Source organism: Macaca thibetana, chromosome 11, assembly GCF_024542745.1.
Source record: "Macaca thibetana thibetana isolate TM-01 chromosome 11, ASM2454274v1, whole genome shotgun sequence".
Lineage (NCBI taxonomy): Eukaryota > Metazoa > Chordata > Mammalia > Primates > Cercopithecidae > Macaca > Macaca thibetana.
Genome location: NC_065588.1, coordinates 101,374,546 through 101,392,027, shown reverse-complemented (window position 1 = coordinate 101,392,027; position 17,482 = coordinate 101,374,546). Strand labels below are relative to the sequence as shown.

Genomic DNA, 17,482 nt, shown 5'->3' with positions numbered 1-17,482 from the left:
ATCTGATAACATAAATTATTATATTCATGAGATAATGCCATACTGTACATTAACTAATTGAATTAGCAAAGCTAAATGTTTTCCTATACTCCTCATTTTAAGAACAAACACATTTATAATCATGTAAATAACCATTTTTCCTAAGATATTAAATTTTATATACCATAACCAGGCTTAAAATCCTTAACTGTGACTTTGAACTTCTTAAAATTCTACAGAAGTCACCTCACTATCCTAATGGTTTCTGAAAAGCTGTATATAAATCTATATATATATATGTATATCTCAAATGCTCAGAAGACTGAATATAAGTAGGATGCCTGTGGTAAATTCCTTTATAAAGCAATCTAGCAGCACCTAATTTTTTACTGTTGTCACGTATAAGATTTTATACAGCAAATAATTTCTTAAAAAATAAACACATACTAACTAAAGCAAAAAGAAAATAGACTTCCTTAAAAAGGACTGTTATGGCCAACAGTCAGAGTATACTAAAAAAAAAAAAGAATTTTATACTATACCTGTTCCAAAGTCTGACTGGGAAGATGTGCCTCTGTCATAACCAGTCCATAACGCTGAGTAGCTAAGTTTCTCATCTCACTATAAGTGGCCCAGTCATGAAGGGCTACTGTTGTTAGATTGTAGAAAGTCTTGTCTAGGTAGTGAGTTACATAAGCTACAAAAAAAAAAAAAATTTCAACTTATGAAACAGTAGAAAAGGAAATGAAACTAAAAAGGAAAAAAATCAACTTATCCTTGAACATCAGATTTGTTCCTTTAAAATATGGTATTAATAAAAACGAGAAAAGAAACAAAATGTAATTAAAGAATAACAACACAAAATTTAAATATACCCTCAAAGTTTTGTTATTTAACGGTAGGTTAAAAAAATAGAGAATATGACTCTAAGAAGGAAAGCAAAACACTCACCCCGAATGTCAATGAAACGATTGAAAAACCGAATTGGATTCAGAGAGAAAAAAAGAGCCAGGTCTTTCATGCCAACTTTGAAAGGGTTTCGGTCATCCAGCTTTAAATGAGTATGCACAGAAAGTCGCAGATCTTTCTCTATTTCTTTGCATAATTTGTCCAGCAAATGCTATTCACAAAAGATTTGATACTTTAATTTTTCAAAATGATATTGCAATTGTATTGTTTCCCTACATGTCTATGCTCCTTTTTAAACCAACAGTTTTTTGGTCAGAAGCAGTTACATAAATTCTAAGTCTTTATTTTCACTAATACCTTAAGGTTAATACTCTTGAAAAGAAAATATAAAACTAATGATTGATGGTATCATTATAAGGAACATGAATATGCAACTTAAAGCATAAAATTTATGGAAACCAGCAACAAAGGAGGGAAGGTCATGAGAACATGCAAGAGAGAAAAGAAAAAAAGCTTTCTTGTAATAACCATTAAAAAAAAAATCACAAAATTCATTGTGCTAAAGGTAATAAAATTAATCATCTTTTCTAGTCTACCAAGGAGTTCTAAATTACTAGCCAGGCATGTATTTTATTTCCTAAATAAGAATATTTAATACAAGAAATTATAAAAAGTTTTTCACAATTTCACCAAACCCAGGTAGGATTATATTGTGAAATTTCCTCATTTTTAATTCCTCCCTCCAAATAAAAATATCGCTAGATGGAAATTTAATTTCAAAGATATCAATATTTATAATATATATTTCCTTAAAGCAAGGAGGGGCACACATATTGGATTCAAATTACTTTTGTTACACACTAAATCTCTTAAATATACAATTTCCTTCTCTTAGGAGCTCTGCAAATAAAATTCAGTAAAATATTAATAGTTAAGTTGCTTTAACTGGACCATTAGCAGCTTTCAACATTCAAACCCATTTCACATTTGCATTCTTCTAATAAACAACTTTAAATTAAAATATCTATTAACAAAAGTAAATTTAAAATTTCCTAATTCCTAGTCTGATCTCTAAATAAATGAATTACAGACCAATTAGCATAACAGTGATATTGTAACTAAAAACAGTTCTTTGTTCTACCCAGCAATTTATAAAAAATTTAACTCAGTGATAGTCTGCTTCAATCGAACATTTTTTTCCAAACACTACATTCCGAACATGTTTTAAGCTTTTCAATCTCAAATATGATGTTACCTCATTTAAAATTTCCATAATTTCCTTGTCATAGCAATCCAGAAGTATCTCATAGGACTCTAAATGCCTTGCATGCATCATAGCAGGTACACAGTCGCGCAAAGCACTGAACATGTACTAAGAAGAAAATTAAAATGTACATGAATTTAGAAAAACCAGGTCTCTAATCTAAACAATACTGCAAAAGTTAATCATCTTAAAAGACAAAACCTCAATCTGAAGGAAAAATGATTTTCCACAACTGTCTTAACTTTCCTAAAGAAAAAGAACCTAAAGCATATACTTTAACTAAATATACCCCAAAAAATCACATTCACTACTCTTTTCCTATCTTGTGCATTCAAACACTTATTTCCATAAAGAAAAAGAAAAATTTGAATATTTTTTAAAAATATTTTTTCTTTTTCATTATAATTTGCTGATGAGTAAATGTCAGACTACTATGACATAAAGTAAAATTAAGTGAAATGAAAATGATTAGGAATATGAAGGAAGAAATTAAATTAACTTCATCAACAGTAACATAAAATTTAACTACAGACTATAAACACTTAATGAATATGCAGTTTACAAAACAGTCAATTTTAAAATAGTTTACTAAGTCAAATGATCTATTTTAAACTAAAACGGTTTATACAGTGCCTTTTAAAATGATGGAATTATTTTTTAAATTGTTCTTTACTTACATGTAATCTGGCTGCATCAACAGCATTTTCATACACATCATCTAAATAAATTGGGAAGACAGCTCGATGCCAGTATAAAAAACAACAGTCACATTGTGTTTGGACTCTACAATGTAAAGTAGTAATCAGTCACACCAAAACTGAAGAATCCCAAAACAATATGAAAGGAATGACATCTACTACAGAGGGAAGAGTTCCATCTTACACAGTTTGCATTCCCTACATCACTTAACCCAACGTAGTATAGAAAAGTCACAAAAGAAATACTATCAAAATGAAACAAAGGTAACAAACACTCCAATGCCTGACATTGTCAGAATTCTGCACATACGCTTTAGTTGTAAACCAAACTTGAAAAATGATATGCATAATATTCAAGTATCAGTTTAAAATAAACATTTATCGACCATTTTTGGTTTTGGTAAATAAAAATAAACTCATTTTCAATATTATTTGCTATGACTAGACTTAAATACTTGCATCACATGCTCCATTTTCCCTGACTCTAAGTTGGAAAGAAAAATCTTTAAAAAAAAATTGCGACCAAAAAAAATACCCCACACTTAACATGTCTACAGTCTTTGCCAAGTGACTATTTCACACCTTAAAGGGCAATAGAATGATCATTAACTATGTTATAATGAAAAAGGTTCAATATTTCTTCCCAAGAGTGGAAAATTAAATGCCAATAACAAGAAAAATGTCAGTTTCTCCAGAACAACAACAACAAAATAAGTTATAAGTATGAATACTAAATGGAAATTGTGCTGTGACCTTAATTCAGCTGGAAATCAAAATATTCTAATTTCCCTTCAAGAAACTTACTGCTTACTCAACAAAAAGAAAACAAGAAAGCCAGAAGTAGCTACAAAAATAAGCCTTCCAAAAACTAATTCAACAATGTTAATTCATATTCGTGTCTTAAAATTATAGAACACTATGTATCATGGATCGCTAAGTCCCACACAAACAGAGGAAGCCCTGTTACATAATGCAGCAATCTAGGTCCAACAGAGATACCCAACATAATAATCACGATATGCATCAGAGTCTGCCAGATGCTCTGAGGTTGCACTGTTTTTTCTCGTGTGAGTTTTTCTAGGGGCTACATGCTTCCTGTAGAAGCAAAGCTAAATAAATATGATCCCTAGTCACAATCTCATTTTGGTCATGCTAAAGAAGTTACAGAAAGGAACTAATGTTCTATCTGAATTTTATTTCTTCTCTTGCTATGCTAAAAAGAAAATCAGTGTTTCTATTAACCCTGTCTTTAGAGTACCACAGCATATCCCAGTCCTACTTACCGTTCTCTAAGTTCACTAATAAGATCCAGTTTTTTCATGACTACTTGAAGTGGAAAGAGTTCTTCGTCTTTAAATGTTTTCTATCAGGGACAGGAAAAAAGGTAGAGAAGTTGCAGTCAAAAGTTTCTAGGGTCAGTAACAAGGGAACTGTGAAATCTCAGATCTCATTTCTGTTCCATAAGTAATAGCAGTACGCTTACCATTTGTGTGCCAACACTTAGTGCCAAAGAAACAATAAGTCGCCGTTGCTTTGTGCTTGGTCCATTTAGAGTGTTTTCAGCCAAAACTAGAGCAGAGAGCACATCAAGACGCTGTTCGCTGTATTTTTTGTCAGAAATCACTCTTTTCTTAAAAATAAAACAGGAAAACGATTTGTTTCTGAGGCAATAACAAAAGACTCAGAAGAAAAACTTCTTATCTTTTCCATGATTTAAGAGAGCATATACAAATACTTTCCCCATTAAGCTTCAGATAATATTTTATTTATACTTTACTTCTGTAACATTATCTCTTAGTACTACCAGAAACAACAAATTAGGCATACTTTAAAATTTCCATATTAATTTAATAAATCATTTTTTAAATGATGCATCAATTTCAAAAGTGCAAACAACGTCCTTTTTCAGAAGTGTATTAAAGTATTACGTGCTACAATTTCACAGTAAAGATAATGCCAATAACTTGAAGTAAAAATTGTAAAATACTATGGAGATAAACAACCAAGCATATTATGCTTGAAGGAAAGGAATAAACAGGGTAAACCAGAAAACACATATAAAACAATGGAAGAACAAAAAAGATAACATACTTATGCTAAATACATATTAATTTCCATACCTTGGCCACAGAAATAGAATGAAGAGCCTGATGTTGAAGATGCTGTGTTATATGTGAAACTGAATCAGCCACAACCATGCTTCTCCTGTAGAACATATGCTCTATTGCCTAAAAAGAATAAGAAATAATTTTGTGACAATCAGCTTAAAAACTTCAGGCAAAATTAAAGAAGATCTTTATGACCTTAGGCTAGGGAAGTGATCTGTAAATGAGATACAAAAAAACCTTACAGGCCTGGCGCGGTGGCTCACACCTGTAATCCCAGCACTTTGGGAGGTCGAGGCAGGTGGATCATGAGGTCAGGAGTTCGAGACCAGCCTGGCCAACATAGTGAAACCCTGTCTCTACTAAAAAATACAAAAATTAGCCAGGCATGGTGGCACATGCCTGTAGTTCCAGCTACTTAGGAAGCTGAGGCAGAATCGCTTGAATCTGGGAGGCGGAGGTTGAGGTGAGCCGAGATCGTGCCACTGCACTCCAGCCTGAGCAATAGAGCAAGACTCTGTCTCAAAAACAAAACAAAACAAAAACTTTACAAAGTATAGAACTGATAAATTCAACTATACTAAAATTAAGCACTTCCATTTATCAAAAGTCTCTATAAAGAAAATAAAAAAGCAAGCCGATGTATCACAAAATATCTACCAGGTACAAGCGATTAATGTTCAGGATATAAGAAGACCCAAAATGAATGAAAGACTTTGTTTTTTAAAGGCACACAATCAAATTTTAAAAAATGAAAAGACATGAACAGATTTTTCACAAAAAAAAGAAACACAGTTAATAAATAATTGAAATGATATTTACCATCACTAACAATCAGGGGTTAAATATTAAAAATCATAATCAAAACCAATTATACCCACTAATTTATATTAAAAAAAAAAAATGAAGCTCCATAATACCAGAGTTGGCCAATTGGAAATACAATTTTATTTCTAATGTAATTTTCTAATGTATTGTGGGAGGTGTATATATATATATAGTCTGTATATAGAGACAATGTGACATCATCTCGAAAAGCTGAACATATACGTAACATATAATCCAGTAACCAACTTTTAGGTATACAATTTCTTAGAAAAACTCCTGCACAAGTACACCAAGAAACACATACAAGGATGGCAACATTCTTTATGATACAAAAACTGGAAACAACCCAAAGTCTATCCACAGGAAAGCTACACAACAATGAAAATAGATGGGCTACTCATCCCAACATGGATACACTCAAATACAAAATGCTGAGTAAAAAACAAAATGTTGAATAAAAAAGCAGACCAAAAAATACATAAAGTACTACTCCACTAATATAAACTTCAAAAACATATATAATGATTAATGTTTTATTGATTCATCCATATTTGGTAAGCTAAAAAGAAAAACAAGGGAATGATAAACATAAAATTCAGGACAGTAGTCTACTCTGAGGTGGACAGGTTGAGATACAATTAGGAAGAAACACAGTATTTGAAAATATTGGTAACATTCTATTTCTTAAGTGGGACAGTGGGTATTTAGATGTTTATTATTAATTTTAAAATCATACTTATGTATTACATATTTATACATATTCTAACATAGACATATACTCGTCTGTATAGTTCATAAAAAATAAAACATAAAATATCTATAAACAAATAGTATAAAGAAAAAAAGGCTGAAAATCCAAAGGCAGAATCTCCAAAAGAAAAATCTTTATTTCCTGAACAAATCTAGTCAATTATTAGGAGAAAATTCACCAGTAAATTGTAATTTCAATTTTTACAAAAGGTTAACTGGGCTTTCCTGCCTACAGCTTTTTTCTTTAATACAGAAGTAAGCTAAGAAACACGTTACCATACTTGCATAGGTGTACTAATTCTTAATTCATTTGACCACCTCTATAAGTAGTCTATTGTTCAAATCACAAGATTACAGCACTTAACCTAAATTACAAAATAAATAGCCTTATGTTAACTAACCTCATACGCATGTAAACACTGTAATGGATAATGGCAGACAAGTTTTTTTTTAAACTCATACAACCTTTTTAAAACTTCCATGAGTAAAACTTTACTAATTAAATTAAAGTTAACTTTTCCATTTTCTTTCTTTTCTCTCTCACTACCTTAACTTTTTTTTTTTACTGTGTGAACTGGATATATTAACTTTATTTAGTAAAGTTTAAATATAATGACCAGTCGTAAGTAGTTACTCAGAAATTTATTTAAATGGCTGGTTCCTTTATTCAATTGAGAGAGAAGTACTTTCTCATAACTTTCTGTTCTCATATAATCATGTAGTCAAATCTTACAAGATTATCCTAATTTAAGCCTGGGTCACTTCTCAATTATGATGGCAAAGTAAAATAATCTAAAACCTACCTTGAGAAGTTCAACAAGCCTGCATAATGCCTTAACTGAGGTTTTGGTCATTGGCTTTTGCATGGACATGTAGAGATTCATTGTGGTTTTAATAATGGTACTAATACTATAAGCATACAAGAAGCCCTGTAAAGGAAAACACTGATTATAATCACAAGGAAAGACTTCTTCAAGATTTCATTATCTATGTAACAGCAGTTATTCCTCAACTTACCAATAACTATATGCTTCTAAAATTCATTTTAAAGCCAGCTCTTAAGATTTGGAGATACTCTTCCTCACAGAGACAATAATACATGGTGGTTAAGTTTCAAAGCAGCCCTAACCATTTATTTATCCTGTCACATACCAGAAGTTTAGTACTGTCAAAATAACAGTGTATAATCACAGCTTAAGAATCTTTTCCTTGGCCAGGCGTGGTGGCTCACTTTGGAAGGCCGAGGTGGGTGGATCACAAGGTCAGGAGATCGAAACCATCCTAGTTAACATGGTGAAACCCCATCTCTACTAAAAATACAAAAAAGATTAGCCGGGCATGGTGGCAGGCGCCTGTAGTCCCAGCTACTCAGGAGACTTAGGCAGGAGAATGGCATGAAACCGGGAGGCAGAGATTGCAGTGAGCCGAGATCGCGCCACTGCACTCCAGCCTGGGTGACTGAGCAAGATTCTGTCTAGAAAAAAAAAAAGACTCTTTCCCTTAGAAAAGCTTTGAGTGAAACAATTTGGATGTTAGAAAGGTATCTATTCATCCTTATCTTACCTGCCAGGGAAGAGAATAAAGACTCCTATCTGTTGCCACTTAAGGCAAGAGCTGAGGACTCTAAGGAGTTAAAAATGGAAAAATGAGAAAGAGAGCTGTTCAGTCAATACAGATAGGCACGGCAATTTCTGAGTTCCAAGCCAAGTCCCCCTTTCCTATTCACCTAGACCAATCACCACAATCCATCTGCTATCTTGTCCTTGCCTAGTTTGGTGCTAATTAGGCTTTCTCTCCTTCCAGCCCAATGAGAACAGATTCTCCCCTCCCCTTCTATTCATGAAGGAAGCCAGGTCTTGTGAGGTGTTAAAATTCTTTTAATGGTATTAAACTCAGTGAAACGGTGGAATAAGAAAACAGGAAAAAAGGGATATTATTTCTCAAATAGTTTTTCATTTAAACCCAAAAGGGAAACACAGAAAAACACAAAGATAATGACGGAGACTCTTTGGGTCTATAAAGTTCCCAAAACAGATACATGTACAGTTTAGCAACGAACCTTAACTATGTTATTGTAGATACATGAAGGAGGTGGGGCAGAAGCTATATGCCAGTGTTCCTCAACCTTTTACTCCTGTCCCACCACATGTGAGAGAATGTATTCTCCCATCAGAAACAGCGGCTCACTAAAGGAATGATACTCAGCACAAAGTAGGAGTTCCTCTGACCCACACACAAAGTTTCTCTGTGGCAAAGAGGCATGTGCTAAATTAACAAAATGAAAAAATCAAAGAGAGGATAGCATCCTAAGAAAGGTGACAGTAAGACCAAAGCTTGCCACATACATGCAGAAAGAGCCACAAAGTCTTACCTTGTAGGCTACAGGACTATTATATCAGACCCTACCCTAGTGCAGCCCTGGGAAAAATTAAAAAGCACAAAACAAGGAACAGCAAAAATCTAACTCTAAGTCAGGCAGAAAAAGAAGGATTCCCTTTTTTAGGGGTACTTGAAGTACAGAACTCCAGGGCCCATATTAGCTCATTCCCAGATAACCATTAATTTGTGAAGGGATGTATTTTGAAATCTAAATTGTAAGGGAGAGGGTAGTCTGGAGTCTGTACTAGTTAATGATAGAATAAACAATTTAGACCAGCCTTCCCACTGAGAACAACTAGAAAATCTGAGCAAAATGGTTTAAAAATGCCTCCTAAGGCATCAAAGAGGATTCAAAAAAATAAGGAAATATAAGGCTAAGATCTGGAAGACGACAGAAACTCAGAGAAGTGAGCCTGGCATTCAGGGTTGCTTTCTCTTAAAGCATCTGCCCTAAAGACAAAAGCCAAACATATCTTTCAACAACATCTCACAGGGAAGCGAGATAAAAATAGGAGCTCGGGGCTCATCAGAGCTGGTTTTCATAAACCACCTAAGCTTTGAGTTGGGGTCCTAAAGGATAACCCCCCAAAAAGTAAGGGTGAATTAAACAACCATCACAGGATCACAATCCTGCTTCAAATCATCTCAATCAACCTACTAGATTGATATAACCTGGGTTGCTAACTGTCCTAGACTAGCTGTGTACAAAAGCAAATACAAATACAAATCCCTTCTGGAGGAAGAAAAGATCCAGATCCTCAAATTACATCTACAGCTTTTCATAAACAATGTGTGGCACTCTATAAAAAATAACTAGGTATATAAAGAGGTAAGAGATGTACAAAAACAAGAGAAACAACAGATAAGAGAAATAGCCAAATAATGAAATTATTAGACATGTGCTTCAAAATAAGCTGAATGTGTTGAAGAAAATAAAACACAAAATCAAACATCTCAGAAGAGAACTGTAAACTATAAAAAAGAAGCCAACTGAAAAGTAAAATTATTAAAATTTAAAACTCAGTAGATGAATTTAACAGCAGATTAGAGATAGATGAAGAATTAGAACAGAGAAAATAGAAAAGAAGTAATGCTTGAAGAATTAATGGTAAAGAATATTCCATGAATTCAAGAAGTTCTACTGACCCCAAAGTAGCACAAACACACAAAGAAAACCACACCTAGGGGCACTGTAGGAAAACTACTAAAAGCCAAAAAGTAAAGAAAGATACATATTTTAAAAGCAACAAACCTACAGCTGACTTCTTAACAAAACAAAGGAAACCAGAAGACAATAAAATGACACCTTTAAAAGCTAGAAGAAAAAAAACCCAACCAACCTAGAATTCTAACACAGGAAAATGATTGAAATGAAGACATATGCAGACCAAAAACTGTTACAATTCATCAACAGAGACTTGTATTAATGAAATACTAGCAGGTATTCCCCAAGTAGGAAGATGAAAATTAAGAGATGTAGGAAGAATAAAAAGCGACAGAACAGGTAAATATGAGTAAATCTAAATAAACACTGACTATAAAAACAACAATAGCAATAATAATGCCTTGTGAGGTTTAAAATACAGAGGAACTCAAGTACACAACAACAGCACAAAAGGTGAGAGGCAGATAAACAGAATTAAAGCTGTTTAAGATCCTTACACTGTCAGGAAAGTGGTAAAACTAATTTATATTAGAGCTAAATGAGTAAACGATACATTTTAAATGTCTAGAGTAACCACTAAAAGAACAGTAAAATAATATAGAATTAAACTAATAGGAGGAGAAATAAAATTTAAAATACTCCAAAAAAGAACAAGAGAGGAAAAGAAAAGGGACACAGAACAAATGAGACAAATACAAAGCAACTAGTCAGGTGGCAGTTTAAAACCAAATATATCAACAAGGACATACAGAAAAAATAGTACTATGAAAAAAAAAAACAAAGATTATCAGATAGGAGAAAAAATTTATGCTACTTACAGAAGACACACACTAAATATAAGGAGCCAGAAAGGCCACAAGTGAAAGGATCAAAAAAGAAAATACCATGCAGACATTTATTAAAACAGTTACAGTTAATATCACACACAAGAGACCTACGACAAAAAGCATTACAAGAGATAACAAGGAATATTTAACAAGAAAAGGTCCAATTTACTAGAAAGACAGAACAATTCTAAACATTATATACTTAGCTTCAAAATACACAAAATAAAAACTACAGAACAAGGATAAACAGACAAATCCACAATAGTGGGAAATTCTAACACAACTCTCAGTATCTGAAATACACAGACAAAATCATTGATAAATATGATCCTCTTGTCATATACAAAATGCTACAACTGACAAATACAAATTATGCATTCTTTTCAAGTAGATGTGAAATGGTTACCCAAGTTGACCATAAGCTAGATCATAAAGCAAATTTCAAAATACTAAAATTATTTAATTATTCCTACAACTCAATAATAAAATAACTAGAAAATCCTCATATAGTTCAAAATAAGGAAATCTTTCAAAAAGCCCACAAAGTTTATTGTAATTTTAAAATAGTTTGAAATAAATAATAAAAATACAACATATCAAAACTTCTAGGGTACAGCTAAATAGTCAAGTTTTGAAGGAATGTAGAGCTTTGAATGGGTTGTTAGAAAATTTAAATTAATAAGTCACACAGATCCCAACATAACCAAATCAATTTGTTTCAATAAAAAAAAACAGACTCTACTCTTTGTTCAGTTTTATCCAAGTTTAATTTCTGTAAGATTAACAAAAAAATGATTCCCCGAAATATTATAAGATGCAACTACCTGTATAAAAACATTACATCTGTTGGTGAGATCTTCAGCAAATTTATCCATTCTCTGCTCTTTAGATAAAATAGATTCCATTTTCATCATCCACGAGCTCACAAAGACGTAGTAAGACTGTACATCTCTAACAAAGGAAAATACTGGGGTTACTCGGCAAAGAAAATTTACTTCCATTTCTTGATATTGATTGGAGTACATTATTTCTCTGCAGCAGTCACTTCATCTTTCTGGTTTTCAAAAGATAAATATTATATAGACATACATAATTTACTCATTCAACAAACATGCCAGGCACTGTTTCTTAGTACAGGTACTGAGAATACAACAGTGAAATCAGCAGTAAATAAAATGAATACAAATCCTTGCTCCCATGATGATTACATTCTAGAAAGGAGAGTTGTATAATAATGAAATCAATAAGTAAAATTTTAAATTAATTAAAAGATACATACTACAGAAGAAATATAAGCAGGGGAAAAAGGATAGGGACTGGGGTGGAGGTGCAATTTTATATAGAGTGATCAAAGTAGGCTCACTGAGTAGGTGATTTTGAGCCAAAGTTTGAAGTAGATGAATGAGTAATTCATGCAAATATACAAGAAGTGTAGAAAAGTGAACGACAAATGCAAAATCCTAAGACACCTGGAAATGTGTCTGGCTTGTTCAGGTAATAACAAAGAAGTCAGTATACCTGAGGCACAGTGAGCAGGGATTAGATCAGCAAGATACACAGGGAGGGAATGAGGGACTAGAAAAGTAAGATGGGGAAGGGATTTGTGGAAGGACTTGCAAGGAGTAGGGATTTTGACTTTGAGACAGAAGGCCACTACAGGATCCAAGCAAAGTAACTTGATCTAACTTTAGTTTTAAGAGGATCTGATGAGTTGAAAATAAACTACAGAGGGGGCAATGGTAAAAGCGGGAAAACCACCTAGAAAGCTACTGTAATAATGCAGAAGAAAGAGGATGACAACTGAACCAGAATAGGAACAGTGGAAGTGGTCAGAATCTGAATATAAAAGCTAATAGCTATTGAATGCTTACTATATGACAGCTACTGTTCCAAGAACTTTACACACACACACACACACACACACACACACCACCTCTTTCAATCCTCACATTAACCTTACGAGGCAGGCACTACAACCTCCACACAGAACAAGAAACTGCTACACAGAGAAGTTAAGTAGGCAGAAAGATCGTTAAGTTCAGTCAAGATTCAAGCTCACATCCAGGAAGTTTTTTCATCCCAGAAAGACTAGGGCAATAAAAATGTAATTCTCTCTACTATTCAGGATGATTACAAATACTAAATCACTCCATCAATGTTTCCCAACTCAATCTCATTCAAGATAGGAACCTCTTTGTATTCACAAGCTGTTTAAGCTATACTTTTTTTTTTTTTTTTTTTTTTTGAGACGGAGTCTCGCTCTGTCGCCCAGGCTGGAGTGCAGTGGCGCGATCTCGGCTCACTGCAAGCTCCGCCTCCCGGGTTCACGCCATTCTCCTGCCTCAGCCTCCCGAGTAGCTGGGACTACAGGCGCCCACAACCGCGCCCGGCTAATTTTTTGTATTTTTAGTAGAGACGGGGTTTCACCGTGGTCTCGATCTCCTGACCTTGTGATCCGCCCGCCTCGGCCTCCCAAAGTGCTGGGATTACAGGCGTGAGCCACCGCGCCCGGCTTAAGCTATACTTTTCTTTAAAAAACTTAGTATGTGGCCGGGCACAGTGGTTCACACCCGTTATTCCAGCACTTCAGGAGGCCGAGGCAGGCAGATTGCCTGAGGTCAGGCGTCCGTGACCAGCCTGGCCAACATGGTGAAACTCCGTCTCTACTAAAAATACAAAAATCAGCCAGGCATGGTGGCGCACATTTGTAGTCCCAGCTACTCTGGAGGCTGAGGCAAGAGAATTACTTAAATCTGAGAGGCGGAAGAGGTTGCAGTGAGCCAACATCGCGCCACTGCACTCCAGCCTGGGCGACAGAGTGAGACTCCGTCTCCAAAACAAACAAACAAAAACTTAGTATGCAAAATGGACAATTTTTCTTTATCGAATCAGACATTACCAACTCAAATCTTCCTTAGCTACACAGGGTAAAGAAATGTCCCATTCTTACAGGTCAGAATCAGCTAGAGGATAGCTCTTCAGGGCAAGGAACTAAAGACACTCAATTACATTTAGAATCCCACACTGAGGTCAGTGGCTAGCCATATTGCCGGGCAATCTGTCAATCTCAAGAGTTCAATCTAAAGAGGTATCCTGCCAAAGTCTCTAATAAATGTGACTCACGGAGGTAAAACCCTAGCACAAAATCTGAGAAAAATGGTTTCTACAGAGCCATAATTCCATCAGACGAAAAACACAAATAGTCATACTTTGTGGCTTTGCTTAGAATGGTGCTGAAACATTGTTTGACTTATGAATGATTCCTTTTTTAAAGAATCATTTTTTAAAAGCCTGGTCCTTTTTTTAAAAACAGAGAGCATGGTCCTAGAGCAACACCTTCACTTTTGAGGAGGAGGCTGTGATCAAGACTCAGCAGGAATACCGTGTACAGGAGAGAACAGAAAAAAATCATAAGCAAGGACCAGAGAAAGAGACCTAGGCAAGACTATGGAACTCTCCCTGATGAGCAACTACGTCAATAACACTATGAAGAAGGCAATAATGCATAGTGAACGGCATTCAGCCAGTTTTAGGTAAGACTATAGGATAATGCAGAGGTTTATATGTCACTTCTGCCCATCACTCTGTGATCACATTCAGATGACAGATGATCTTTACCTCTTACAAATACATAAAAATGAAATTGCTTCAAGTTTCAAAAAGCAAGTTAACTGACAAAGAGTACAAAAATCGCCAAGTGACCTATTGGATTGTCAGGTGCATTTCAAAGTACAAACAGGAAAAATATCAAGGTAAAAAAACAAATCTCCTGCCCCAACATAAAGTACTAAACAGTGTCAACACCTATATGTCAACATGGGAGGTTGAAACGAAGATTCAGACCTCTGTTCTCTAAAAGCAGTATTTTCCAGTGTTAAAGTGGTTGTGAATCAAAAGCAAAATGCAAAAATCCACAAACCCTGGACCCCAGTCAAGGAGGCAGCTGGGACACTGGCCACTTGGGATCTGGTGTATAGTGTGGGGGCAGGAAAACTGTTGCTTATTGCTCTCCATTGCTCCCTACTCACGTAAACTCTGAAGCAAGACCTCGGGACACCTCTTAGACACTCCCTCAACTTTCTCTAAAATGTCAGGACAAAGCCCATGCTGATCACATCATCACTCTCCTGAGTTTCACTTTAGTGAATTTTAGGTTTCCTCGACATAACTGCGAAGAGACTGAAAAAGGTAACTGTGCCCTTCATCTTTATGGAGCTCTGTAGTAAATAATTTAGAAACAAAATTTCATCATGTGATAAGTCTTTGAAAGTCAAGTTATTCGACTGTCCACTTAATAAGACTCACTTCCCACAGATCTTGGACTGACAGTCGTCTATATTCTGCCTACACAGCTTTAGTGAAGGAGAATACAGAGCAGCCTACACAACGCTACCTGCTGCACAGGCACTAGAACAGGACTGGCACTGGTCTGAATGCCCTCTCTGAGCTGTGTGACCTGGCAAAGTTCATTTTTCTAAGCCTCATTTTCTTTATCTAAAAATGGGATAAAAATAGTTTATGGTAGTAGTTAACAGCCTGGGCTGTAGAGTTGAACTGCCTGCATCTGCCATCTACTAGTTGTTTAAACTTGGGCAAGTTTAATCTCTGTAGGGTTTTCTCATCTATAGAACGGCAACAACAGTATCTACCTCATACAATTTTCTGATCATTAAAGGAGACATGTGTGAAGTTCCTGGAATAGCTACTGGCATATACTAAGCACTCCATAAACATTAGTTGTTACATTTATTATTTTATGCCAGAAAACTGTTACATGCTTTATGGAACATGATATGTTTAAAGTTATTAGCATAATGTCTGCCACAGAGTTGAGAGCTTCATGATGTTGGCAATTATCATCATTACTATCTGTCATCTTCACCTTTTGGTTTTAGTTTAGCCTACTGGAGCCACAGAGATCAAATCTATTCCCTCTTCATTCTGAACGCCCCTCAAATATTTAAAGAAACCCACCGCATCATTCCACAGATTTCTCTTTTAAAAGCCAAACTATACAGACACTAACAAAGAGAAGATAAACAAGAAGGCATGGTTCTCAGACCTTCTGACATCCTGATCAGCTTCATTTAGGGATAATGCAGTTTGTGACCCTCTCAAAACATGGCACCACCAAACACCAGCTATGATCTGACCAATAAAAATTCCATGGAATATACCTGGGTTATGAAGTAACCTGCACAACAAACCCCCATGACACGTTTACCTGTGTAACAAACCTGCACTTGTACCCTGAACTTAAAAGTTTAAAAACAAACAAACAAAAAATTTTTAAAAGGCCGGGTGTGGTGGCTCATGCCTATAATCCCAGCACTTTGGAAGGCCAAGGTGGGTGGATCACCGGAGGTCAGGAGTTCAAGACCAGCCTGGCCAACATAGTGAAATCCCATCTCTACCAAAAATATAAAAATTAGCCAGGCGTGGGAGCGGTGGCTCACGCCTGTAATCCCAGCAGTTTGGGAGGCCGAGGTAGGCGGATCACAGGTCAGGAGTTCAAGACCAGCCTGACCAACATGGTGAAACCCCGTCTCTACTAAAAATACAAAAATTAGCCGGGAATGGCTGCATGTGCCTGTAATCCCAGCTACTCAGGAGGCTGAGGCAGGAGAATCACTTGAACCCAGGAGGCCAAGGTTGCAGTGAGCTGAGATCATACCACTGCACTCCAGCCTGGGTGACAGAGGAAGACTCCGTCTAAAAAAAAAAAAAAATTTAGCCAGGCGTGGTGGTAGGCACCTACAGTCCCAGCTACTCGGGAGGCTGAGGCAGGAGAATCACTTGAATCTGGGAGGCAGAGGTTACAGTGAGCCAAGATAACACCATCGCACTCCAGCCTGGGCAACAGAGCAAGACTTGGTCTCAAAAAAAAAAAAGGAAAAAGAAAAAACAGAATTTAATGGAACTATCAAGTCCCATGACCTAGATACACGATGAGTACCCCTCATCCAAAATGGTTGGGGCCAGAAGTGTTTCAGATCTTGGAATATTTGTATTATATACTTACTAGTTCAGCATCCCTAATCTGAAATCCAAAATGCTCCAATGAGCGTTTCCGTTGGGCATTACAATGGCACTCAAAAAGTTTCCAGTATTGGATCATTTCAGTTAGGGATACTCAACCTGTACTGTAACTAGTTTCTACAACCTGGGTATTACAGTTATTAATGTAAGCTAAGTATGTATTGGCATTTTGAGTAACTGCATCACACTGTTACAAAATACCAACATTCCAAGAACTAAAATACACACATTTTTCCCTACTTACTGCTACTCAAATGGAAAGATAAATCTCTCTAAATCTTATATTACTTAATTCAGCTCTCTAATCTAAATCTAAACGTTTGTTTTTATCCCTCTTCAAACCTGATTTAGGATATCTACTAGAGTTCTGAAATGAGTAGACCTGCCTAAATTGGTGGTAGTTTTCCACTTTAATCAGAGGACATGGCAGTACTAAAAATGACATGCTCTTCCTTCCCCCAATGTATACTAGTGACCCATCTTCCCTTTGATAGTCAAAATCAACAGAAAGTGGATAAGAATCCCCATTACATCCAGCC

General features: G+C 35.4%; 1 protein-coding gene across 2 annotated transcripts in view; it reads right to left on the bottom strand.

Moving 5' to 3' along the window:
• WASHC4 (WASH complex subunit 4) overlaps nucleotides 1–17,482 on the bottom strand; it is a 62,572-nt gene that overhangs the window by 24,278 nt on the left and 20,812 nt on the right. For both annotated transcript variants that reach the window (XM_050748454.1, XM_050748455.1), the window contains 9 exons: nucleotides 11,729–11,855; nucleotides 7,337–7,462; nucleotides 4,971–5,078; nucleotides 4,334–4,480; nucleotides 4,134–4,213; nucleotides 2,830–2,935; nucleotides 2,144–2,260; nucleotides 931–1,099; nucleotides 522–676 (listed from right to left, as the gene is read on the bottom strand). In XM_050748454.1, coding sequence (XP_050604411.1) covers nucleotides 522–676; nucleotides 931–1,099; nucleotides 2,144–2,260; nucleotides 2,830–2,935; nucleotides 4,134–4,213; nucleotides 4,334–4,480; nucleotides 4,971–5,078; nucleotides 7,337–7,462; nucleotides 11,729–11,855 — 1,135 coding nt within the window. The remainder of the gene's footprint in view (nucleotides 1–521; nucleotides 677–930; nucleotides 1,100–2,143; nucleotides 2,261–2,829; nucleotides 2,936–4,133; nucleotides 4,214–4,333; nucleotides 4,481–4,970; nucleotides 5,079–7,336; nucleotides 7,463–11,728; nucleotides 11,856–17,482) is intronic.